At 39.8% G+C, this 20,283-nt stretch overlaps 1 protein-coding gene across 2 annotated transcripts in view; it reads left to right on the plus strand.

Annotated features, from left to right (window-relative positions):
- The first annotated feature begins 2,419 nt into the window (after positions 1 to 2,419).
- Positions 2,420 to 20,283, plus strand: part of cacnb4a (calcium channel, voltage-dependent, beta 4a subunit) — a 40,743-nt gene continuing 22,879 nt past the window's right edge. Inside the window, exons 1-2 of one of the 2 annotated variants that reach the window (XM_065962374.1) lie at positions 2,420 to 2,720; positions 4,286 to 4,369. In XM_065962374.1, coding sequence (XP_065818446.1) covers positions 2,658 to 2,720; positions 4,286 to 4,369 — 147 coding nt within the window. In that variant the 5' untranslated portion in view covers positions 2,420 to 2,657. Of the gene's footprint in view, positions 2,721 to 4,285; positions 4,370 to 14,004; positions 14,440 to 20,283 lie in introns of those variants that run through there. The other variant, XM_020649165.2, reaches the window with a different exon arrangement.

A 20,283-nucleotide genomic window follows, 5' to 3' on the forward strand; every position in this document is an offset into this window, starting at 1 on the left:
GATTGTTCTCTCCCTACATTTCCCTTTGGATGTCTTTCAGTAATTACATTCATGTGATTAAGAAGAAGCTGATTAAAATAGGAACTGTCCACCTAATTAGCCTTTCCATTTTCCCTGCACACATCGCCAGCTGCACGTGTTGAATGAGCCCAACATACCCAGAGGACATTATTCATTCATTCATTTCTCTGTAGTTTCTGATCTGTACTTTTCAAAAAGAAACCCCCGGGGATCCTTCAAATGCCACTTTTCTGGGGTCAAAACGCAGGTATATAATCTCTTATTCTTTTTTATGAACTGTTGAAGGCCAGGCACCACAGGCTGGTCACCACGATACCTCCAGGATGTGAACACAGTGTGGAAGCTTTCTGCAGTCCTGCGGGGGGATTTTCTGAAACACATTGCAGCTGGTAGTGCTGTCTGGTGAGGAGTTTTCATCAGCTGGTGTTTGTCCCAGTTCTTTCCCTGACATCAAACTGTGAAGATTTATTTTTAGGAGGAAAAAAATACGCAACTATACTCTCGTGAAGTGATTGTGTTTTTCTACAAATTAAAATTAAACAGAATATCTGTGATGTTTGAAATACGAGCTATTTGATAAGACGCCTAGGCTATTTGATAAGTCACATGTTTCAAAATGTGCATCTTCAGGCTGCTATTCCTCCCTTTTTTTTTTGTATGTTTTTGTTTTTTTCTTCATCAAGTCATTCATGAGGATTATTTGTGGCTTTTTTGTTTTGACACATTGAATTGAATGTTTTGGTGTTTGCCAGGTCATGCTGGTACAATGAGGGACGTTTATGCTGCGTTCAAATGTTCCTCGCAATATCCAGCATCCAAGAACCGAAATGCTAAACTTCCAATCATTTAAATCTTAATTTCAAAGTTGTTAGGCCTAGCATTTTTTCCATTTAAATCTCATGTTTATGCAGTATATGTCCACAGCCAACGTTATTAATAACAAATACTAAAGTTAATGAAACCCATACAGTCTACATAACACAAAACCTCTGATCCGTCAATGTTTCGGATTTCTTTGAATTACCATATTTGCATTGCACTTTTATTCTCTTAAACAAATAAGCTGTTTGATTACAACCACACATTTTGTAATCAATCTCATTTATGAATGTAGAGATACCAGCTGTAGGTAAGTTAGTTTAGAGCCTCTGAGGTCAAGTTGAAAAAGAAAGTGTTCACTTTGACAAATTGGTCTCAAACATAGATTCTTAGCAGCCCTTTTCATAGACTGCTCAATGGAAGTCATTATTTAACTGAGAAAAAGATCAAGGATGTACATTTAGATGAAAGAAGATTCATGAAATAAGATTGGAAAACAACACAGACAATTTAGCAACTGAAACAAGGTGAAATGAGGAATAAATGAATAAAAACAGCTTAAAAATGGTTGAATAAACTTGATTATATTAAATGATTATGACCCCAGAAAACATAGGCTACATGAAACATTTTAAAAGCTTTGACGAAAAGTTAAATAGAATGTAAATGTAATAGAAAGTTTCATCAAAGAATGTATAACTCATACTCCCTTGAGTAAAAAACAAACAAAAGACCCTGCAAAGAATAAACACAGAAGAAGGAAATTTAGCTTTTTTTATGAAGGCTATTGATATCTATATGATACTGTAATATGTCTCCACAGAATCATATTTGTATTATCTATATAAAATAAATTATGATCAGAACATTTAAAAGCAAAGTGACTACACCTATCGCCTCACAGCCTCTCCCAGTTTGATCCAACTCCTCTTCTTAATGCCCTAAATGCAAAAATAGACACAGATGACCTCTCATTCTCATTGTCTCTGGTCCGGCCCAATTTTACAGACGATGGGCATGAAATACAGAAAATGCTTAGAACTGAACTTAAACTCCACACAATCTCCCTTTTCCTCGTCCTTCATATAATGCACATTTCACTGATGTATTGTACATCACAGGAAACTGTTCAGTGAAAGAATATATAACTTCATTTGATTTCCTGCAAGCCCCCCCCCCCCCCCCCCCCCCCCCCACTCTATGGTTGGTACAAAAATAATAATGCAACATATTCCAGGATGTGACAGCTGACTCCATCAGAATGTGGAGACCGTTTCTTGAATATGTGAATGTGACTGCGATTCTTTGTAGAGGTTTAATATAAAATATGGATTAGGCTATGTGAGATGACAGGACTCAACTATGGTGACAACTGAAATTGTGCTTAATGTTTGGAAAACTGAATGAACACATTTAACAGCTAAGTGATGGATAGAGAAAATACTGAAATTATCCTTCTTAGTAGGTCCCTAATGTGCAGCTCTAACTACAATGCAAAATTTCTGAGCTGTCCGTGAACACAGCACCATTGAAGCCCTGAGTGATGATCAGAGGGGAGGGGGGAGGGTTGATGCTCGAGCTTCATCCGTGCAGCAGCAGCAGCAGCAGCAGCAGCAGATCTACTGCAGAGTGCGGAACTCATCTCCACAGCCGAGACCGTGCTTTCTGCTTTCTTCTTCTTTCTCCTCTGTTGTTGTTGAAACGGAACCGGAGCCAAGCTGGAGCCGGCGGTGCACTGTCCACCCCCGGACCCGCAGCAGTTCCAGTGGAGCGGCACCGAGCGGCAGCCTCCGCCCTGGACCGATGAACTGGCTGAGATGTCCCGGCACATCTACACTCGTCACGGGATAGGAGAGGGGATGCAGAAGCCAGTGTTTCAGGTAGGAACATGAATCACAGATGCTGCTTAATTTCCTCCTTCAGCTTTGCTTTTGGACACTTAAAGGATCATATAAAACACAAAATAGGACTTCGACCAATGATATTGATTGGAAAAATGCATATTATAGGGGGGGAGCACTTGGAAATAAAAAAAACAACTGATTCGACATATTAAGCCCTGCTTCCCATAGTCACTAAACTCCTCATTCTGCACCCAGTTAAACTGAAGATACATTTTTCATGGTTGCTAATGAGCCCCTGAGGTGTCATTAATCAAGCAGAAGCTGCAGGTCCTGCAGTATGCTGAGTATCTGATTTATTCAGAAAGAAATTAAAATGGGCTCTTAATTATTTACCATTATCTGACAGAACTTCACTCATGATGTATGAGCTGATCCAAGTCACTTTATTTTCCCCAGAAAGGAAAAATATTTTTTTTATTTTTTTTAGCTCTAAAGCAGAATTTGTTTCATATATATAGGAGGTGATACAGAACAGGGATTACATTTGTTGGCTTACTCTCATGCATCACTTTTTCTACCGCCAGTGTCCTTAAATGCACGCAGATAAATCCCATTGAGCATTGAGATAGATAGATAGATAAACTGGGGCTTCGTTCTGACTGATGACACTATGTAAAAGGTGCAGGGAAACACGCACACTAATTGAAAATCTAAAAACAGATACATAAATGCAACGCTGAAACAGTCAGTCGATTAATCGAGCAGTGCTCTATATGGAAATAATCATCGGCTGTGCGAATACAGGAAGCTGTTAAAGACCCTGTGAGAATGTTAAAGCGTGGACAGGTGATGCAAATTAGCATTTTCATATAAACACTAAGAGCAGTGCATCTGGGAGTTGTGTACGTTTAAATGTCACATCACTAATGTCACTGTATGTGCATGTCAAATAAACAAATAAGTAAATAATAAAAAAGCTGGGATAAAACTGTTTTGCAGGCTGAATAACTTTGGGGTTTGGACTTCAATTACTGTTTTTTTTTCTCACAATTTTCCAGTTTTATAGAAAACAGTGAGCAGATTTATGAATAAAGAAAGACTTGATAAATGTATACCCCTAAATGAATGATATAAAGACATGCACAAACAGCAGTCACTGATTTACCTGATCATAACGAGAGGACGCCACAGACGGTTTAAGAAAAGCTGAGAAGTCATTTATCATGTTTCGCTCCTCCTCTTGGATCTCAGGTGAAGTGTTTCCTCATTGGCTCCTCAAGCACTGAAACAGATTAACTGCGTATGCAAATGGGTGACATGAGGTGAATCTGTGCGGATTTTGGTAAGGGAGTCAATAAAGCAGACGTCTTTGGACAAATAGGTCATCATAGAGGACAAGCTGGAGAGAACCAAAGTCCTGTCAGCCCCGGGGGCTGAGATGTTGGTTCTAATGGGGTTTCTGGAGGGAAGGTGCCCTTGAGTTTGTGTGATGTAGACGACTGTGCAGGACCAATATTTGGAGCAGAAACAGCAAATATAGAGCGATACAAAAGAAAAAAAAAGAAACAGAGGGTTTTATTTGTTTGTTCGGTCCTCCCCAGGCTAACAGAGGGACTTACTCCAGACGCAGCCGGCTGAAGAGGTCTGATGGCAGCACCACCTCCACCAGCTTCATCCTCAGACAGGTAGGACTCCTTTAAACGTAGAGTTCATGAGGCTTCACTACCGCAAATGAAAGATTGTTTTAACATAGTTTAACTAAGCTACACTTTACACACACACACACACACACACACACACACACCATTCTGTCGCATAAATGATGCTTGTGTTTTGGTCTGGTATCCTAAATGGATATTCATTTTTGGACTGGTTTGGTTGCTAGCAAAGTCCTGCCTACTTTTTTAACTTAAAAAAAATAATAATTAAAGGAGCAATATATGATACTGACACCTAGCGTTTAAAAATGGTACTGCAACCCAAATTCAAAACATTGAAGAGAGCTGTCTCCCCCCGCCCCCTCCTGTCGATTCATGTGGTTGCTGGTTTCCATGTGGTGGACACTGAAGCTTCAGTGTTTAGCCAGCCATCGGTCTGTAAACCTTTCTGCGTTCTAACCTCTCTCCATTTTTCAAAAGCATCTCCAACATTGATCCTAGTTTGAGCACGTTTCTGCTCGTGGAGCTTTTTAGAAACATGCAGAGGCTTTTTAGGTCGAGTAGAATCATTTCTACCTGAACCAGTTCCCTTGCCCGCTTCCATCGCTGCAACACCTGTTTGTTAGCCGTTTGCCTCGTCTCTCTTCAGCTGTTCTATCTAATAATGGCAAAATGTCTTGTAAATAATTCTATTAAAACACTGTTTATTCTGGGACAGTCTTCATGAGAATTTGTTTTTATGATGCGAGTTACCATGCCAGGATTTAGAATTAGTGTTGAACACAGTTGTGGATTATTTTTTTTTTGATTAAGACACTCATGTTTTAATGTCTCTTTCTTTTTTTTGGAGAGTTAGCTTGTGGTCTGACACCATCAATCCAGAAAACTGTCCATTCCGAAGCCAATGACAGTTTGAGTCCAATTTCAAAGGAAGAAGTGTGAGTAAGGACTTCGACATCCGACAAACTTTTGGCCTCTGTTCTAGTTAGGAGAGGGAAACGATGACCTTGATTTGTATCCGCCTGGGAATTCATCCCGCTCAGCTGCTCATGAGGCGTCTAACAACCATGTATTATTCATAAGTACAGGATCAGGCACAGGCTGTTTGAATACTCGTACTGCCGCCTCCTGTATAAATGCCACTGTAAAACAAATTCAGATTGGTTTCCTGTAATAAGTCCCTTCTGTAATTCTTAATTCAGCTGGGAATTAACTTGCACTTTGACGCCTGGCTAACAAGTTATCAAGGGAGCTGAGGCCATTCAGCAATCCAGGGATAGTTTGTCATCCCTGTCTTTCTTCACCTGACCTCCTCCATCATGTGCTGACGGCCCTCGGAGCAAACGCCATGGCATCGAATAAGGTCACATGCACATGCTTACAAAAAGCACATGACGGCGTTTCAAATCTTAGCATCCAGATGTGATTAATGATAATGTCAAGTGCTCAAATCCGTGGCTGCAGCATTATCCAACATATGTAGGTCAGTATTCCTATGTGAGGTTTTCCTTAGAGAGACTATGCAGATGTTGCAGGTTGTACTTTTTATTTGGTCTAAAACCGTAATGCAATAAGACAAATAAGATTTCACCTGTGCCAGTTTAGTGTAGAGACAGAGTATTGCCTCACACAACATAAGAGTTAAATATGCTCAGCTGAGGGAAAAACATTTGTACAACAAAATGAAGCTAAGTGCTGAAAGACAAATAAAGAACTTTAACCCCTGAAAATACAAGATGTCACATTGTCAGTGGATTATTTTAGCAGCTCCTATTTGTTTTCACAAATGCACAGAAATCTTTGGGATGATCTGCATGTGCGAACGCTAGGTTTTTTTTTTTTCAACCAGACTTTGCCCGGACTTTTTCCGGCCAGCCTCCTAGTAACATTTCTGTGTCAAGTCATACAAAAGTGCCGTATTGCACAGTAGAGATATTGTAAGAGTATTGCACATTCTGTTATTGGACGATTGTTGGCCTCTTTACATTCTGAGTGCTGAGTTTAAGATAAATGATAAACAATGTGAGAGTTAACAATCCTTGCGTGTGAAGTAGTCAAGGACCAGACGGAGTAGAATTGAGTTGATCTCTCTCAGTGTCTTCTTCTTATCTTGTTTTTTTTCTGGAGGGAATTATTCCACTGAATGGCCAGAAGGTTAAATACTTTGATATTGAAAATTCTTTGATTTAATCAAAAAGGTAACTGATCCTTTAACAACGCAGAGATCAAAACCAGGCCTTGCATAATTAATCTTCAACCTGTACAGTTTGTACAGAGTGTTTTTGATCCACCGTGTTCTCTTTCTCTCTGTTTAAGTGTTGTCTTACTACATGTAAGAGCCCTAATGTGTGTTTTTACCTCTGTAGATTATTTGTTATGTGTTGCTCCTTATATGGGTTTTGATATCATTTCTGGTCATTTGCAGTGGGCGTGGCTTTACCTAATTTGTACCTGTGCATTGGTGTGGCAGGAGGATAGACAAAGAGGGCGAATGGGTTTGAATGTTTTCTGTTGACCGTCATCCTTATTATCATCGTCACTCTTTTGTTGAATAAATCACCAAACATATCTGGACTTTGAATTTTATTTTGATATGAACGAGTCCCAGGTATAGGCTTACTTAGTCTCTGCCACCACAGTACTACCTTTATCCACTTTTTGACTCCTAAACACTCAGATTTTCAGTTTGAGATGCTCATAAAAACCTAGATATGCGTTCTTGAACCCGTTTGTAGTGCATCCTGTCACTTTGCAGCTTTGAGCTTTTCTGTCACTTGCTAGCTGATAAAACTGAAGAGGAGGCATCTTCACAAAATAAAAAGTCAATGAAGAGCGATGAATTATTTTCCTCCCTATGGGGTTGTCAGGATGCAATCTGTTTGTTTGTTTTTGTTTATTTTTTTTTAGATATATTGATGGGCTTTTGTCTTCATTTGATAGGACAGTGGACAGAGTCCTTGGACATTCTTCACTTGAATATCATTTACATTTTCTACATTCTGTATACTTTCATATATTTATTTTTTAAATCTTATATTTCTACATTTTACTGTATATATGTTCTAATCGTGATTTTTGAGTGTCTATTGAACAGCCTTAGGGAACAGTCGTTACATCTCACTACACATCTCTATGAGCATGTGACAAACACAAATCTTGAATCTTGAGTAGGAAATTGGGAGAGAGATGGGAATGAGATGCAGGAATGGGGCCACAGGTTGGACTTTGAACCCAGGCCGGCTGCTCGTAGGACTGTAGCCTCTGTGTATGTAGCGCGACCTAATCGCTAGGCCATCATCACCCTGGAATCTGTTTTTATAAACATTATAACAACAGAGCACGGCACTGGATGATTTTTGGATTCTTCAAGAATAAAACAGTTCTTAATGTGCATTGCAGTTAAAAGACTAACGCTCGGTATGTTCAACCTGTTGATACGCCCCTTAAGTATATTCATGCCCACTGCCACGGAGTAATGATGGGGCTCACAGAAAGGAGGAAAAAGAAAATATGTTGAGGAGATGTTTAATGTATAAAGAAAGAAACCCGATAAATGCAGAAGATGAAAACACAAGTAAGGATAAAGAAATGTATAGGCCCACATAATGTCTCTTATCTCACTCCATTCTTCATTCCACACTCACAGATTTCTTTAACACCCCCGCTGTGATTTGTGTCATCACCGGTGTGATCGTCATCAGGTGAGAAAAGGAGCAGTGGGCTCCCTTTTGATTCACTCGCGTATCCATAGTAACAGCTGCCCTTCAACAACATGGGGTCAAGCGCAGAAGGTTGATTAGCAGGAAACCTCCTCCTCCTCCTCCTGCTCCTTTTCAGCACAAAGCACGATTAATGTTTTTTTTTTACAGGAAATTCTACCATGAAAGAAGACAAAGCTTGAAAGAATTTAACCTCTAAATAAATAATATTATAGTAGATTTCTTTTTATCTGCTTCATGACATTTTGACATCACACTCTTTTACTTCAGATTGTGAACAGGAAATCCTTTCAGCTAAGTGACATGATGTCACATCTTTACTTCTGCTTTGAAATGTTGCATTTATGGCTACACAGGGATTATTCATGCTCATTCAGTGATTAAACTCCTCTTCACTTCATTCCAAGGACATGTTACCTCGCTAAAAACATGGCTTCAGTTCTCAAAAATCTCTCTTTAGTACTAAATGTTCAATATTTAATGGAACAGATCAAAATAACAGTTTGGGAACAAAATCACAGAAAGACAGATTTTCTAAAAGTCTAATCCTCAGAAGCACAGATAGCGTGCATCACCAGGACTGTGTGGGTGTGGTTTTTGATTTTTGATTGACGGCCTTGGCAAGAAAAAAAGACACGACCCCACAACTGTCATCAGATTGTGATTCAAATATCGCCAGTCGAAATTCACCCACCAAAAATCTGTCAAAAGAGCACACTCAAAAATCAAAGACTGTGATAAAAGAATTGGAAGTGACCGCCATGATGTCATCCATTGGTGTGTGGACTCTTGTTCTGATGTGGTGACATCTCACTCCTCAAAAACTATAAAGTCACCATGTTGGGAGAACAGCTAAACAATTCATGCCCAAGGCTTATTAACAAGCCTGTTGACAGTAATATAGTTAAAAGCTCAGGCTAGGAAATAACTCATATCCTTCATAAAATCTAAATGAATGGATGTGTATGTGACTTCTCGGGCTTTTGCGGCGAGCCTCAAGTGGACACTGGAGGAACTGCAGTTCTGTGCACTTCCACATTGGCTTCATTTTTCGACACTGGAGGTTGCTGATTGGCGACTAGTGAAGCAGCCCCCTGCTAGCCATTTGAAAGAATTCAGTAATAATGCAGTTCCACATAGACTTCACTTCTGAAACCAAAAGGCTACAAAACCCCTTCCAGTGTTCAGTTTAGGCTGACTGGCTTTTGGAGTCAGCCTCAAGTACCTTTTGCTGTACTGCAGTTTTTTATTGGCACTTTCTCCTAAGCTTTAGTTTTCAGCCCCGGAGTTTGCAGCCTGACAGAAACACATAAGTTGGCAGAAAACGGACCGCCCTTGAAGAAGTCTATTCCCGAGAAAAAGGGGTTAGTTAAAAGGTTTGTTTTCAGACTTCAAGTGGAGTTTTCTGTTAGCGAATTCCCTGCAGATTGACTTTACAAGTATTAGGGTTAAGTGAGGATGAGAGAGTAAACTTTCCGGGCCAGAGTGTGTGGGATGATTGCACACAGACACCACTTAGGGCAAAAGAGAAGGTCTCAAAGAGAGGGGGGGTGGGAAAACAATACAGAGAGAGACATGTTCAAAGAAAATAGCACTTAAAAAATGAAGATGACAAAATGTCAGCGTTTCATCCAGTCAATTTTGAAAGGGAAAAGGACAGAATGTATTGGAGAAGAGTTTGTTGATCAGTATGAGTCACAGCATGACGTGCCAATATCTCTGGATCTGTCCCAGAAAGGTGCTGGTAGAGAGCTGATTCTCCCAGATGGTGCAACGAATATCTACATGCACCGTTTGTGTGGACAGATGTTTGTGATGCGTGGTGGGTTTTGCGGATGCCTGAACAGTTTCCCAGTCAAAGTCTGAGCAATCAAAACAAGAGAAAAAAAAAACTGACAGATGTTTGCTCTCAGGAATAATCCAGAGCAGCAGCATCAACACCAAACAGAGGACCTTTTCACTGTTGTCAGTTCTCTAATATTATTTATTCACATAGCCAGCTAACTATGGCACTTTTTTAAGCTTTTAATGTTTGTGACGGCTCTCTTATATATCCTGTATCTGTGTTCTCTGAAATTAACTTCAACAAAATTCAATACTGTTGTAGGCAAAGAGCGAGACCCAGACTCCAGGGGAAGGGTTTTCTGTTTTCAAGGTTGATATTCCAGTGTCGGCCTGGAGCGATTAATCCCTAGTTGATATCTTTAATCCTCCTGACACACACATGGACGAGTGCTTTAAAGTGTGTCCTCAGACACTGTACAAACATTTCTAATAGATTGCAGTCTGAAATAACAGTCGGTGGAGGTGATGGGAAATGGGCCACTTAAAGAAGAGAAGAGGAAGACAGCATGTGCATACAAACAATGTGGACTCGATCCAAAATCCAGTGAAATGTAACAAGAAGAAATCATTGTGTACCGAAGCTGAGTCACACGGGAAGGCTGGGCAAGACTTGAGTGGAGACTAGATCTGATGAAAACATGAAAACTGAGAGATGAGACTTTAATGAAGTGATATAATCAGTTTAAAACGTTCACATCTTTGTGTCAAATAAGTACAATATTATGTTTTATTTGTTGTTGGACCCGAAAGCAACAACAGTCTGGAAGATAGATGAGTTATTCTCCTTCAAACTTTCATTTAGCTACCAAACATGAACTATAAATCAATGTTTTCCATCATTTAAGGAGGGAAACTGTGGACTAAGATTGTAAAAAAAAATGTTTGATACATTGGTCACTTTTGATAACGTGTTTTAAAATAATAACAATCTCTGTTTATTTAATAATTTAAATGATCGGTGGTATAGACAGGCTACAGAAGCTTTTAGAAGAAACAAAAACATCAGTCTTATTTTTGACTCAAAGTGAAGGAGAGCACTGCCTCGATTTGCACAAATATGTTGGCAACCTTCTAAACGATGCTAACATATTTGTGCCGTATACACAACATACATAGTGCAAATGTATCCCAGACCTTACATAGAAGATAAATCCTTATATATTTTTGTTAAACCTGCAACAATACTTTACACGCAGAATGTCGTGGTGAGTAACCCTCTTCATTTGCAATGCAAATGTTGTACAGTAATGAGTTCTGCAAGGACCGTTTCAAATGTTTTAATGGTCTTCTCAGCAGAGGCCGACCTCAAAATGAATGCTAAGTTATGGCAGAATTGCAGCTCTGAACAAAAGACCTCATCTCTGCCTTTTTTTTTTTTTTTTTTTAAACGTCTAGGATGAATTCTCTGCCCACATTCACATCTTAGGTCACTGCGCTTCATTCCCTGCTGTCTGAAATGCAAAGTATGAATGTAAGAGCTGCACATTTTAATGTTGCTCCATATTGGGGATGGCACAGCTTTTTATTTTACAGCTTTCTCCAAGAAATTAAGTTTCACGACGAAGTCACAATGCATTACACAAACATGTCCCTTTCACCTAAATTTCAAGAGCTTCTTCACGCTGATAATCCCTCCTATATAGGCCACATGGCTCAACTCAGCAGACTTTCATTTGTGAATGACTTCATGTGGCCCGGTCACCACTCGCTTTGCTCACACTGACACGAAGCACTCCGTCTGTGAGCAACTTTGAATCGGTGTGCATCCCCCAGGAGACCCCCCCCTTCGAAGGTGAACAGGACACTTTTAAGGAAACGACAAATATCAAGCTGCCACGCTGTTCAGGTGGTTTTAGCTTTCAACGCCCTCCCATTTCTTTCCTCCTCTTTTTTAGGATCAGTGTTTCACCTGTCTAAAAGTTTCAACAGTAAAGACCACTGGAAGTTAATGAAATAACAGGTGAATATAAACCAAACTCTGAATATAAACTGGACTACCAACAAAACAAAGAAAAGGACCAAGCCTCCAAGAAGAGAGCTCAATGCAGAAGTGTATAAATACATCATTATCTTTTGTTGACCAGTAGAGGGCCCTCTGTTTGAAACAACAAGTCTGATTGTTTATTTATTTTAACCTTTATTTGACCAGGTTCGTCCCATTGAGATTAAGAGTCTTTTTTAAGGGAGACCTGGCCGAGACAGTCAAAAACACGGAGTTACAGACAGAGACAAAACAATACATTTAGCGTTAAAAGAGAACCATCTTTGAGTCAAATCTGGGAGTCAGTAGTTCAAGCAGTCAAGATCATAGCATCGACATCCTGTAGAACCTTCTTCCAAGTCTTTCAGTTTTGATCCGAAACCCGAAAGAGATTCATTTATAAGGGACATAAGACAGAGAAGAAAAATCTGGCAGACTGCCTTACCCCTATTTTGATATCAACTCAAAATTTGTATTCATCAATTACAAGCATGTCTTTGGACCGATGGAAGAAGCCAGAGTACATGGAGGGAACCCACATACACACTGAGAGGCCATGCAAACTTCACTCAGAGAGACACGCGCCCAGCAGACAGCGAAAAACCTCATTCATGAAAATGTTGTTTAAGCTTTATTTTTGTCCCTTCAAAATGAAATCAAAATACATTGAACACATAGACACGATCAAAGAAAAACACACTCACCTGCACCTTTTTCTTTTAATCTCTTATCTTAAACAATTTAATCTGTGAGTAACGTTATGCATCTGTAGTCTTTGGGCACTTTTAGTTGCATGTAAAATTGCTGCTGTGTTGAGTTGAGTTGAGGTACTTTGTCTGAAAAGGCTTCTCCTTCATCTTCTGTGGCTCACTTTGCTTTCATAGTGGAGATCCGTGTGAGAGCTGCAGTGGTCAAAGTAACACTAAGCTCGTTGATACTTCACAGCTGTTCTCCCATTACAAAATCTGAAAGACGATTCTGAAGCCAGACAGTGTTCCTCTGAGAGGTGTTTGTTTAGACGAAGAGAGAAGAAAAAGTGTGATGAAGAGGCACGAGCTGATAAGAGCGGCAGGTTCGTCTGCTGTGTCACCGTTTGCCAGGAGAGGGCGCCGCTGCTCTACTGTGTGCAAAGAAGACGCTTCAAACAACCTTCTCTGCAGTTTCACTCACACTGAAAAAGATGTACAGGTGGTGCAGTTTATTAATGAATCCATTTTTATTATTTAAGGCACAAGCCGTGTTGTTAATTGTATTGTGCTCATAGAAGTAGCATGGATAAAGATGTTGCTACGTGACTTCAGAGGGAATGTTCTCTCCTTTTTGTATATTTCTAATTAACAGCTTTGATTAGAATATTTCACTCTCGATAAAGTCATTCGTTTCTCTTCACATTTAAGTTGCCAGGAAGTCTTTAAAAAAAAGAAGGTTTTTATTGTTTTTCCATCTCCAAATCTTTTCTGCTTTAAGATTAATTTTTAATGTGATTAAAACTCTAAAGTCACTTAATGAGCCTCACTGGAAGTATGGCTTAAATAATAAGAAATATCAGGGAACAACTCACTGAGTGTCAGAATAATAATTAAAAAAAAACAACATTTTGCTGATATTCAAAGACTTCCCTCAATTTTTCTGTGAATATCTTCAACAAGGAACTTCCTCAGGAAAGATGTCAAACATCAAACTTAAAATGATTTCTCTTCATCACTTGACTTTATAAACCATCACTACTCCTGTATAAGCGATTTCTAGATTATTTTTGTCTTCTCTACCTGTTAACAAAGCTGTGAAGTCTTGAGCTGTCGTTGCGACAGATCAGGGGCTGAGCAGCATCAGGTCTGTCTCCCGTGTCATCACCCCGCTGTTCCCCCTTTGCTGGTATTGTAAATGAAATGCCAACCTTTACTCATGGCTGCTAAGGTTCAGCGCAAACACACAGTTGCATGCCAACACAAAGTCTGCTGGTTAACCCCACTCACAGACTGCAGACCTCTCTCTCTCTCTCTCTCTCTCTCTCTCTCCCTCTCTTCCTCGTCCTTATTGAGTATTATTGACTGGAGCCTGGACCAGCCAATCGGCAGGCAGCACCCCACCTCTGTCATCAGCCAGAGCTGGAGGAAGGGATTGGCTTGTGTGATCTGAGCTTGGAAGGCAGATGAAATGCCAGGTCTGCTCTGCCTCTGGGGACAACCAGGCTGCCTGATAATGGGAACCAACACTCGCTCGGCTCGGGGGCAATAATATCCAATTCAGCATCAGGAAAACAAAGAGCCACACCTTGGTTTTTTTCCCTCCCCTCTATCTGCTGCTCTAGTGTGATCTGGCTGCTCTGTGGTCCACCTTCATGTGGAGAAAGAGACTGCTGGTGGGCTCTGACGCTCCCCTGCCCTCCTCCTCCTCCTCCTCCTCATCATCATCATCATCCATCCTCTCTGGAACAGGTTGATCATTTTGACACTCCTGCCCATTTTTGCGCCAAAGAGCTGCTTTTGTCGGATTCTGACTCCTCCATGTACGATAACTTGTACCTACATGGATTTGAAGACTCAGAGGCGGTGAGTGGAAGGGGCGTCTGACACTTGTGAACCATGCTTTTTCTTTTCGTGCCGCGGCTGGTTGATCCCATCACAAACACCCACAGAATGCGCTGAGACTCGAGTGGGCTGAGTGTGCACTCTTCTCGGGGGAGTTGGAAGAGGTTGGGGGAAGGGTGTGCACGCGTTTGTGTGTGTCGGCATGTCTGTATTTGAGAGAAAGTGTGTGTGAAAGGGCTCCTCAATCAGCCAACTGTACAGTTTTCTCACTGATGCTAACAGTTATTGGCTCAGCGGCAGCAGACGTATGTCTTTACCATCTCTCCATATGGTCTTCATTGCATACAGTAAAGCTCTGTTTATAGGCATTAAGGGTGTTCAAATGTGTGTACTGAATTCCAAACAACATCTTTTCCTCCCATGTGGCTTCATTTGTATCTTTTTATCTGTCTCTACATTCATCACATCCCACCTTTTACATCATCAAGGTGCAGAAAAGACCAGCAGCTGCACCTATTGACTGTCACATTTAAGACACGACTGTACGATAAAGAAACATCACATCCTCTTGTCTTTAAGTATAAATTGTCACTGATGCAACACATAGGTGGTGGTACACACACACATATAGACCTACACTTTGCCTTCGATGCAAGCGAGGCAAACATTATTATTGATGTGCAGATCAAGCATCCGTGGGATAAAAATGTATCACAGTCGTGGAAAAATGCTTACAAAGGCAATAAATGTAGAAGCTGCTGCTGCTTCTGCTGGGTGGAGGGGCGGAGGGAATCCCACTGAGCGAGAATCTGTCAAGACCTTTCTGTTACTCCATCTGACATCCAGGCTGCCTCCTGGACATTCAAGTTGGAGGGTTTTTTTTTTTTTTTTTTTTTACACCTTCCGTCTTATCCACAGTGTCGGCAAGGGCGAGTTGGGTGGGTTTCCAGAAGAGTTAACACATTTTCATCTCACCTGTCTCTCGTTCTTTCAGGGGTAAATAATAAATGTGTATATGTTATATTAATCTTAGCATAAAAGTTTATGTTTTTACAAGAAATGCTCTGCACCCTAATGATGATTGTTTAACATGTCAGTCCCGAAATATGGGGTTGGTTTTAAACTTCTGGTTTCAGCTATTCGACAAGATCTCAGTAGCTCCTTCCAGGAATTTGACCCCCCTTTTTTTTAAGCCACAAAAGAATTTGTGAAGGAGGAGAGGACTCACTTTACTCTTTTAATACTTTGTTGAAATGTCAAACTTGTTGAAGAAATTACTAAGACTTGACTCCATACAATAAGACTCAGTTGACTCAGATGGCTTACGTTGATGAAAGTTTATTCATCAGACGAATGCTCGTCGAGGAGACATGATTCAGCATCACACTTCTGTACTCGTGTCTCGCTCAATCGCATCTGCCGAACTTCTCGAAAGGCATCGCGTATATCCTAAAAGACATTATCATTATCAGGGTCGTGTCACATTGACCCACCTAGACTAAACTGTGACGTCAATTACACTTTGGAGCAGACAATAAGTCTACCAAACATCCTTGCAGATATCAGGAAGAACAGTTGATACTCTCTAAGCTGTACTTGGTGTTCTAATAACAGCTGAACTCTGTCAGGTCTGACTGACATTAGAGAACAGTGAATAAACCTAACGACATCTGTACATTATAATCTAAATAACTACAGAAATTCCACCACAAAACTGACGAGTAATGTATATCTTGACACTGATGTATATGTAAGGTTGTCTGTTATTGTAATGATCAGTCGTTTGGAAGACGTACCGAAGCTTTAAAAAAAAACAAAAAAGCACCAACAGCTACTGTGAGCGACAGAGCGACAGCACTTTCTAAATTGCACAAATTCGACACAGTGCAGGAGTTCGCCTCCATTTTCTTTTGAAATTTAAAAAACAAGAAATGACCCAATATATGCATGGATTTGTATTTTGTTGCCATGGTATCACTAGAGTCATATCGAAGTTTAAAACTCTGGTATCATGACAACCCTACCTGTGTGTGCCTCTCTTTCTTAAGTCACTCTTACTACAATCATTGCTGCTGTACTCAATTCAATCAATCAGTTTTTATTTGTATAGCGTCAACTCATAACAAGTGTTATCTCGAAAGACACTTTACAAAAAGCAGGTAAAAGACCTTACTCTTTGTCTTTTAACATTACAAAAGAGCAGGTTGTCATTGTTATGTAACAAAAGAGCAGGTAAAAAGGTACTATGTTTAGACCACTATTGGCAGCACTACAGAGGACTTCTTTTGAGCTCTTACTGTCCTTGTGATTTGCTATCAGCACTTGTCATTATCTTGTGGATGTCTGGATTTCTTCAGAAATGAGACTCTGTCTAAGCACTTGTAAGGCAGCAGGAGGGGGAAATAGTGCATCTGTTGCATCCTCGACCTGTAATGACCTCAAGGCTCGTCCGACTCATTTCCAGATGAATGTGTTATAATCTACTCTACTCAGGAAATTGTTTGGCTCTCTGACCATTGACGGAGTCTTGTTCAGATGGCCATAGAGTGTACGCTCATAACGCCCATCTCCTGCTTGGGATTTTTTGTTTTTGTGTGTATAATTTCATCAGTACAACCATTGTTCGTTAATATCTGTAGTGTTTCTCAGCCTCTTAGAGTTGCACTACAGTGTTGGTCAAGGAAAATCATGTCAGTGTGTCTGTAGAGCTTGTTCGCAAAACCAAAAAAGATAGAAGAAAGCTGAAACTTACTCAGGAGCATTTTAGTTTGCTTCTGTATCATTTCCCCTGCAAATACTTCCACAGTCATCAGGGAAGAACTAGATGGTATCTCATGCTTTTTCCCATTTTCAGTTCGTCCAATGAATCATTTCAGTAGAATTATTGTAAGTGCATGAGTCTATGATCATACATGTATGATTACCAATGTTCATCTGTAAATAAGTATCAATAATTAGTTGGTTAATATTTCAATTGTATTCATTGCTTTGCATAACAACATTAACTTTAGCTAACAGGATTAATCAGTAAGTTTAGCATCTTGAATATCTTTAGATCAGGTTGAGTAATTTTGCAAGGAACAACAACAGTCAATATTTCTGGATTCCAGCTTCTTATGTTGTTGTATTTGAGTTTCTTTATTCTTCTTTGAGGGTAATTTGAATACCTTTGAAATGTGACATATTGACATATTTCACAATTTATAAACCAAAAGAAGTAAAACATTATAATAAAGAGGCAAATTGTCAATGAAAATAATTAGAAGTTGCAGTTTTAAGAGTGACTCTCTCCAGTTTACAGGATTAATGTAACCAGCCCACTACAGTTTATGCACAACTGCATGTTGTTTGATGTATGACTCACCTGTAGTGAGGCAATGATGCAAATTACAAATACACCTGATTAGTGATTGTACTTTTGAAGGGATGTGTGAGGGAGAACTCTTTGAGACTTAACTCTATGAATGGATTATGAGACCAATTCCCTTATTTGGTTTTTAGTTTTAGATGGTGGCATGGTTCCACTTCTCCAAGGTGTCCAACCATGTTGGTGTTGGATATAATGAAGAGAGAATGCTTTTAGCATTGTAAGACTTGGTCTGATAGTGGAGGCGGTCAGAGGAGAGAAAAGGATGGAGATGGGACTCCACACCGAGTTCTGGCGTCTGTACAGATAAAGCTTGAGTGTGGCACGATGGACTCAAGAACTGGCCACTTGACACTCATAGATAACAACCAAACAAACAACTCATTGTCTGTGTGTGTGTGTGTGTGTGTGTGTGTGTGTGTGTGTGTGTGTGTGTGTGTGTGTGTGTGTGTGTGGGTAGACACAGGAGACAGACAGAGAAGAGGTGGAGAGCTTTGTTGGCAGAATTGTTGCTTGTGTCCGTTCACATGATAGTAAACATTTTGGATCGCTGGCTCACGCTCTGAATGCTTTATGTCCTTAACAGAAAAATTTGCCAAATGACATCTTCAGTTTCAATCATGGCCAAACAGTTTAAGGAATATAGGGTGGCAAATGAACTACCAAATTATATAATAAGGGTTAACCTTGTCTTTGTCATGGTTTCAAAAACACCAATAAAATCAAATGAAGTCTTGTAGTACAGAAATGCATCTTAATAATCAGGAATAATCTTACTCGAGTACTTTACTAATATATTAACTGCAAACTACATGAGCATTGAGTTGAACATGCAGTTATCTTGTTAGTAAATGTCAGATAGCAGCACTTAGTTTAATTTGGCAGCCAATGAGGAATACAAGAGAAACTTTTTGCTGACCTCCTCAAATATTTATGTACCAAATTTGGTTCAAATGCTTTAGGATGTAGGAGTTTGTGCCAACGCGAGTGGAGGGGGATTGGAGGTGTGCCGCTGGAGGTGAGGCTTCAGAGGAGGTGTCTCCAAACAGCAGTTTGTTTTGGTCTAGTGCTGGTGCTCAAGGACGGCATCTACTGGATCAAAAAGTCTAATTTTCTTCCTTTAAGTTTCACTTTAGTTGACCGACATGGTCTTATCAAATTGACAAATGCAAATAAAACTGGAACCTCTCGATTCATTTTGGATTTTCTTGGACATAAATCGTTAGAAAATCAAACCATTCTTGATATAAAAAGTTCAACCCTGTTTCCAAAAGAGTTGGGAAAATCTCAAACGTAAATTAAAACATTTTAATTTTAAATATGTTGTTTCAATATATTGCAGGTCATCACATTCTGTTTTTATTTACGTCTTAATTTTGTCCCCTGGGTTTTAGTTTCTTTGGTAAATCCTTCAGGGTTCAGGTAGGCGGGGATAAAAGGGAGTGGAATGGAGTTTAGATTTGCTGACACCCTCTTGACATATCACTCATTGGTTTTCGGAGGGATACGAGGCTTTTATAGGTATTCATGCACAATAATAGCACGAGGGTGGAGGAGATTGAAGAGCTCGTTCGGCACAGGTGGCACAGTTTACAAAAGAGAGGCGTGGTCCTGTTCCTGAACCTACAGGATCATTCAACATAACAGACCTGAACAAGTAGGTTTAAGTTTTTCAAAAGCTTAAAGCAACTTTTTTATTAGAATGAAATGACGTGAATTAAAATGAGCACTTATGATACTTTATTATACCACATTGTTCATAAAAATGATTTAAAGGGGCAGACATTTTTGTAGAGGGTTAGGGTTAAAAAAAAGGGGGTTAGGGTTGAAAAATAATGAACAAAACAAAAAAAGCAAACGCAAATATAGGATGGAGAGGTTATATTCTATCTTTGGTTTCCAGAGCCATGGTTCATTATTTTTAATGGTTATACATAAAGCAGGTGTATATTGGCCTTTGGTGGGCTGGTGTTTTTCTTTCCTCTCTCTCCAGTCCTGCAGCTATAGATTTCATTTGTAATGAGGCAGTAAATAAGAGTTATTTGTATCAGGGAAAGACTCCCATGGCTCTGAATGGATCATTAGTAGAGGCGCCTGGAAGCCATGGACGAAAGCATCAATCCTGTCTGTCCAGCCTGACAGGTTGATTTCAAAGAGTTACTACTAAAACAAATCCTCTGATGCACATTTAGCCATTTATTTTCATTAAATTATTGATATGCATTCTTTGTATTCTTTTCAATGATGCTGTACAGAGTCTTACAACAAACCTTTCATATTCTGGACAAAACTTAATCTTCTTCTTTTCCTGTTTAGTTAACAATTCACTTTTGCATTTTGATATAAAGAACTTAATGGAAAATTTTGGAAAAAATGGATAGATGGCTGGATGGACAGATGGTTTGACTGATGGCTGGATGGACGGACGAACCAATGAATGGATGGTTTGTCTGATAGATGGATTGGCAGAAGGAAAGACGGTCAGACGGATGGACAAA

The sequence above is a fragment of the Labrus bergylta genome, chromosome 13, assembly GCF_963930695.1.
Source record: "Labrus bergylta chromosome 13, fLabBer1.1, whole genome shotgun sequence".
Classification (NCBI taxonomy): Eukaryota; Metazoa; Chordata; class Actinopteri; order Labriformes; family Labridae; genus Labrus; species Labrus bergylta.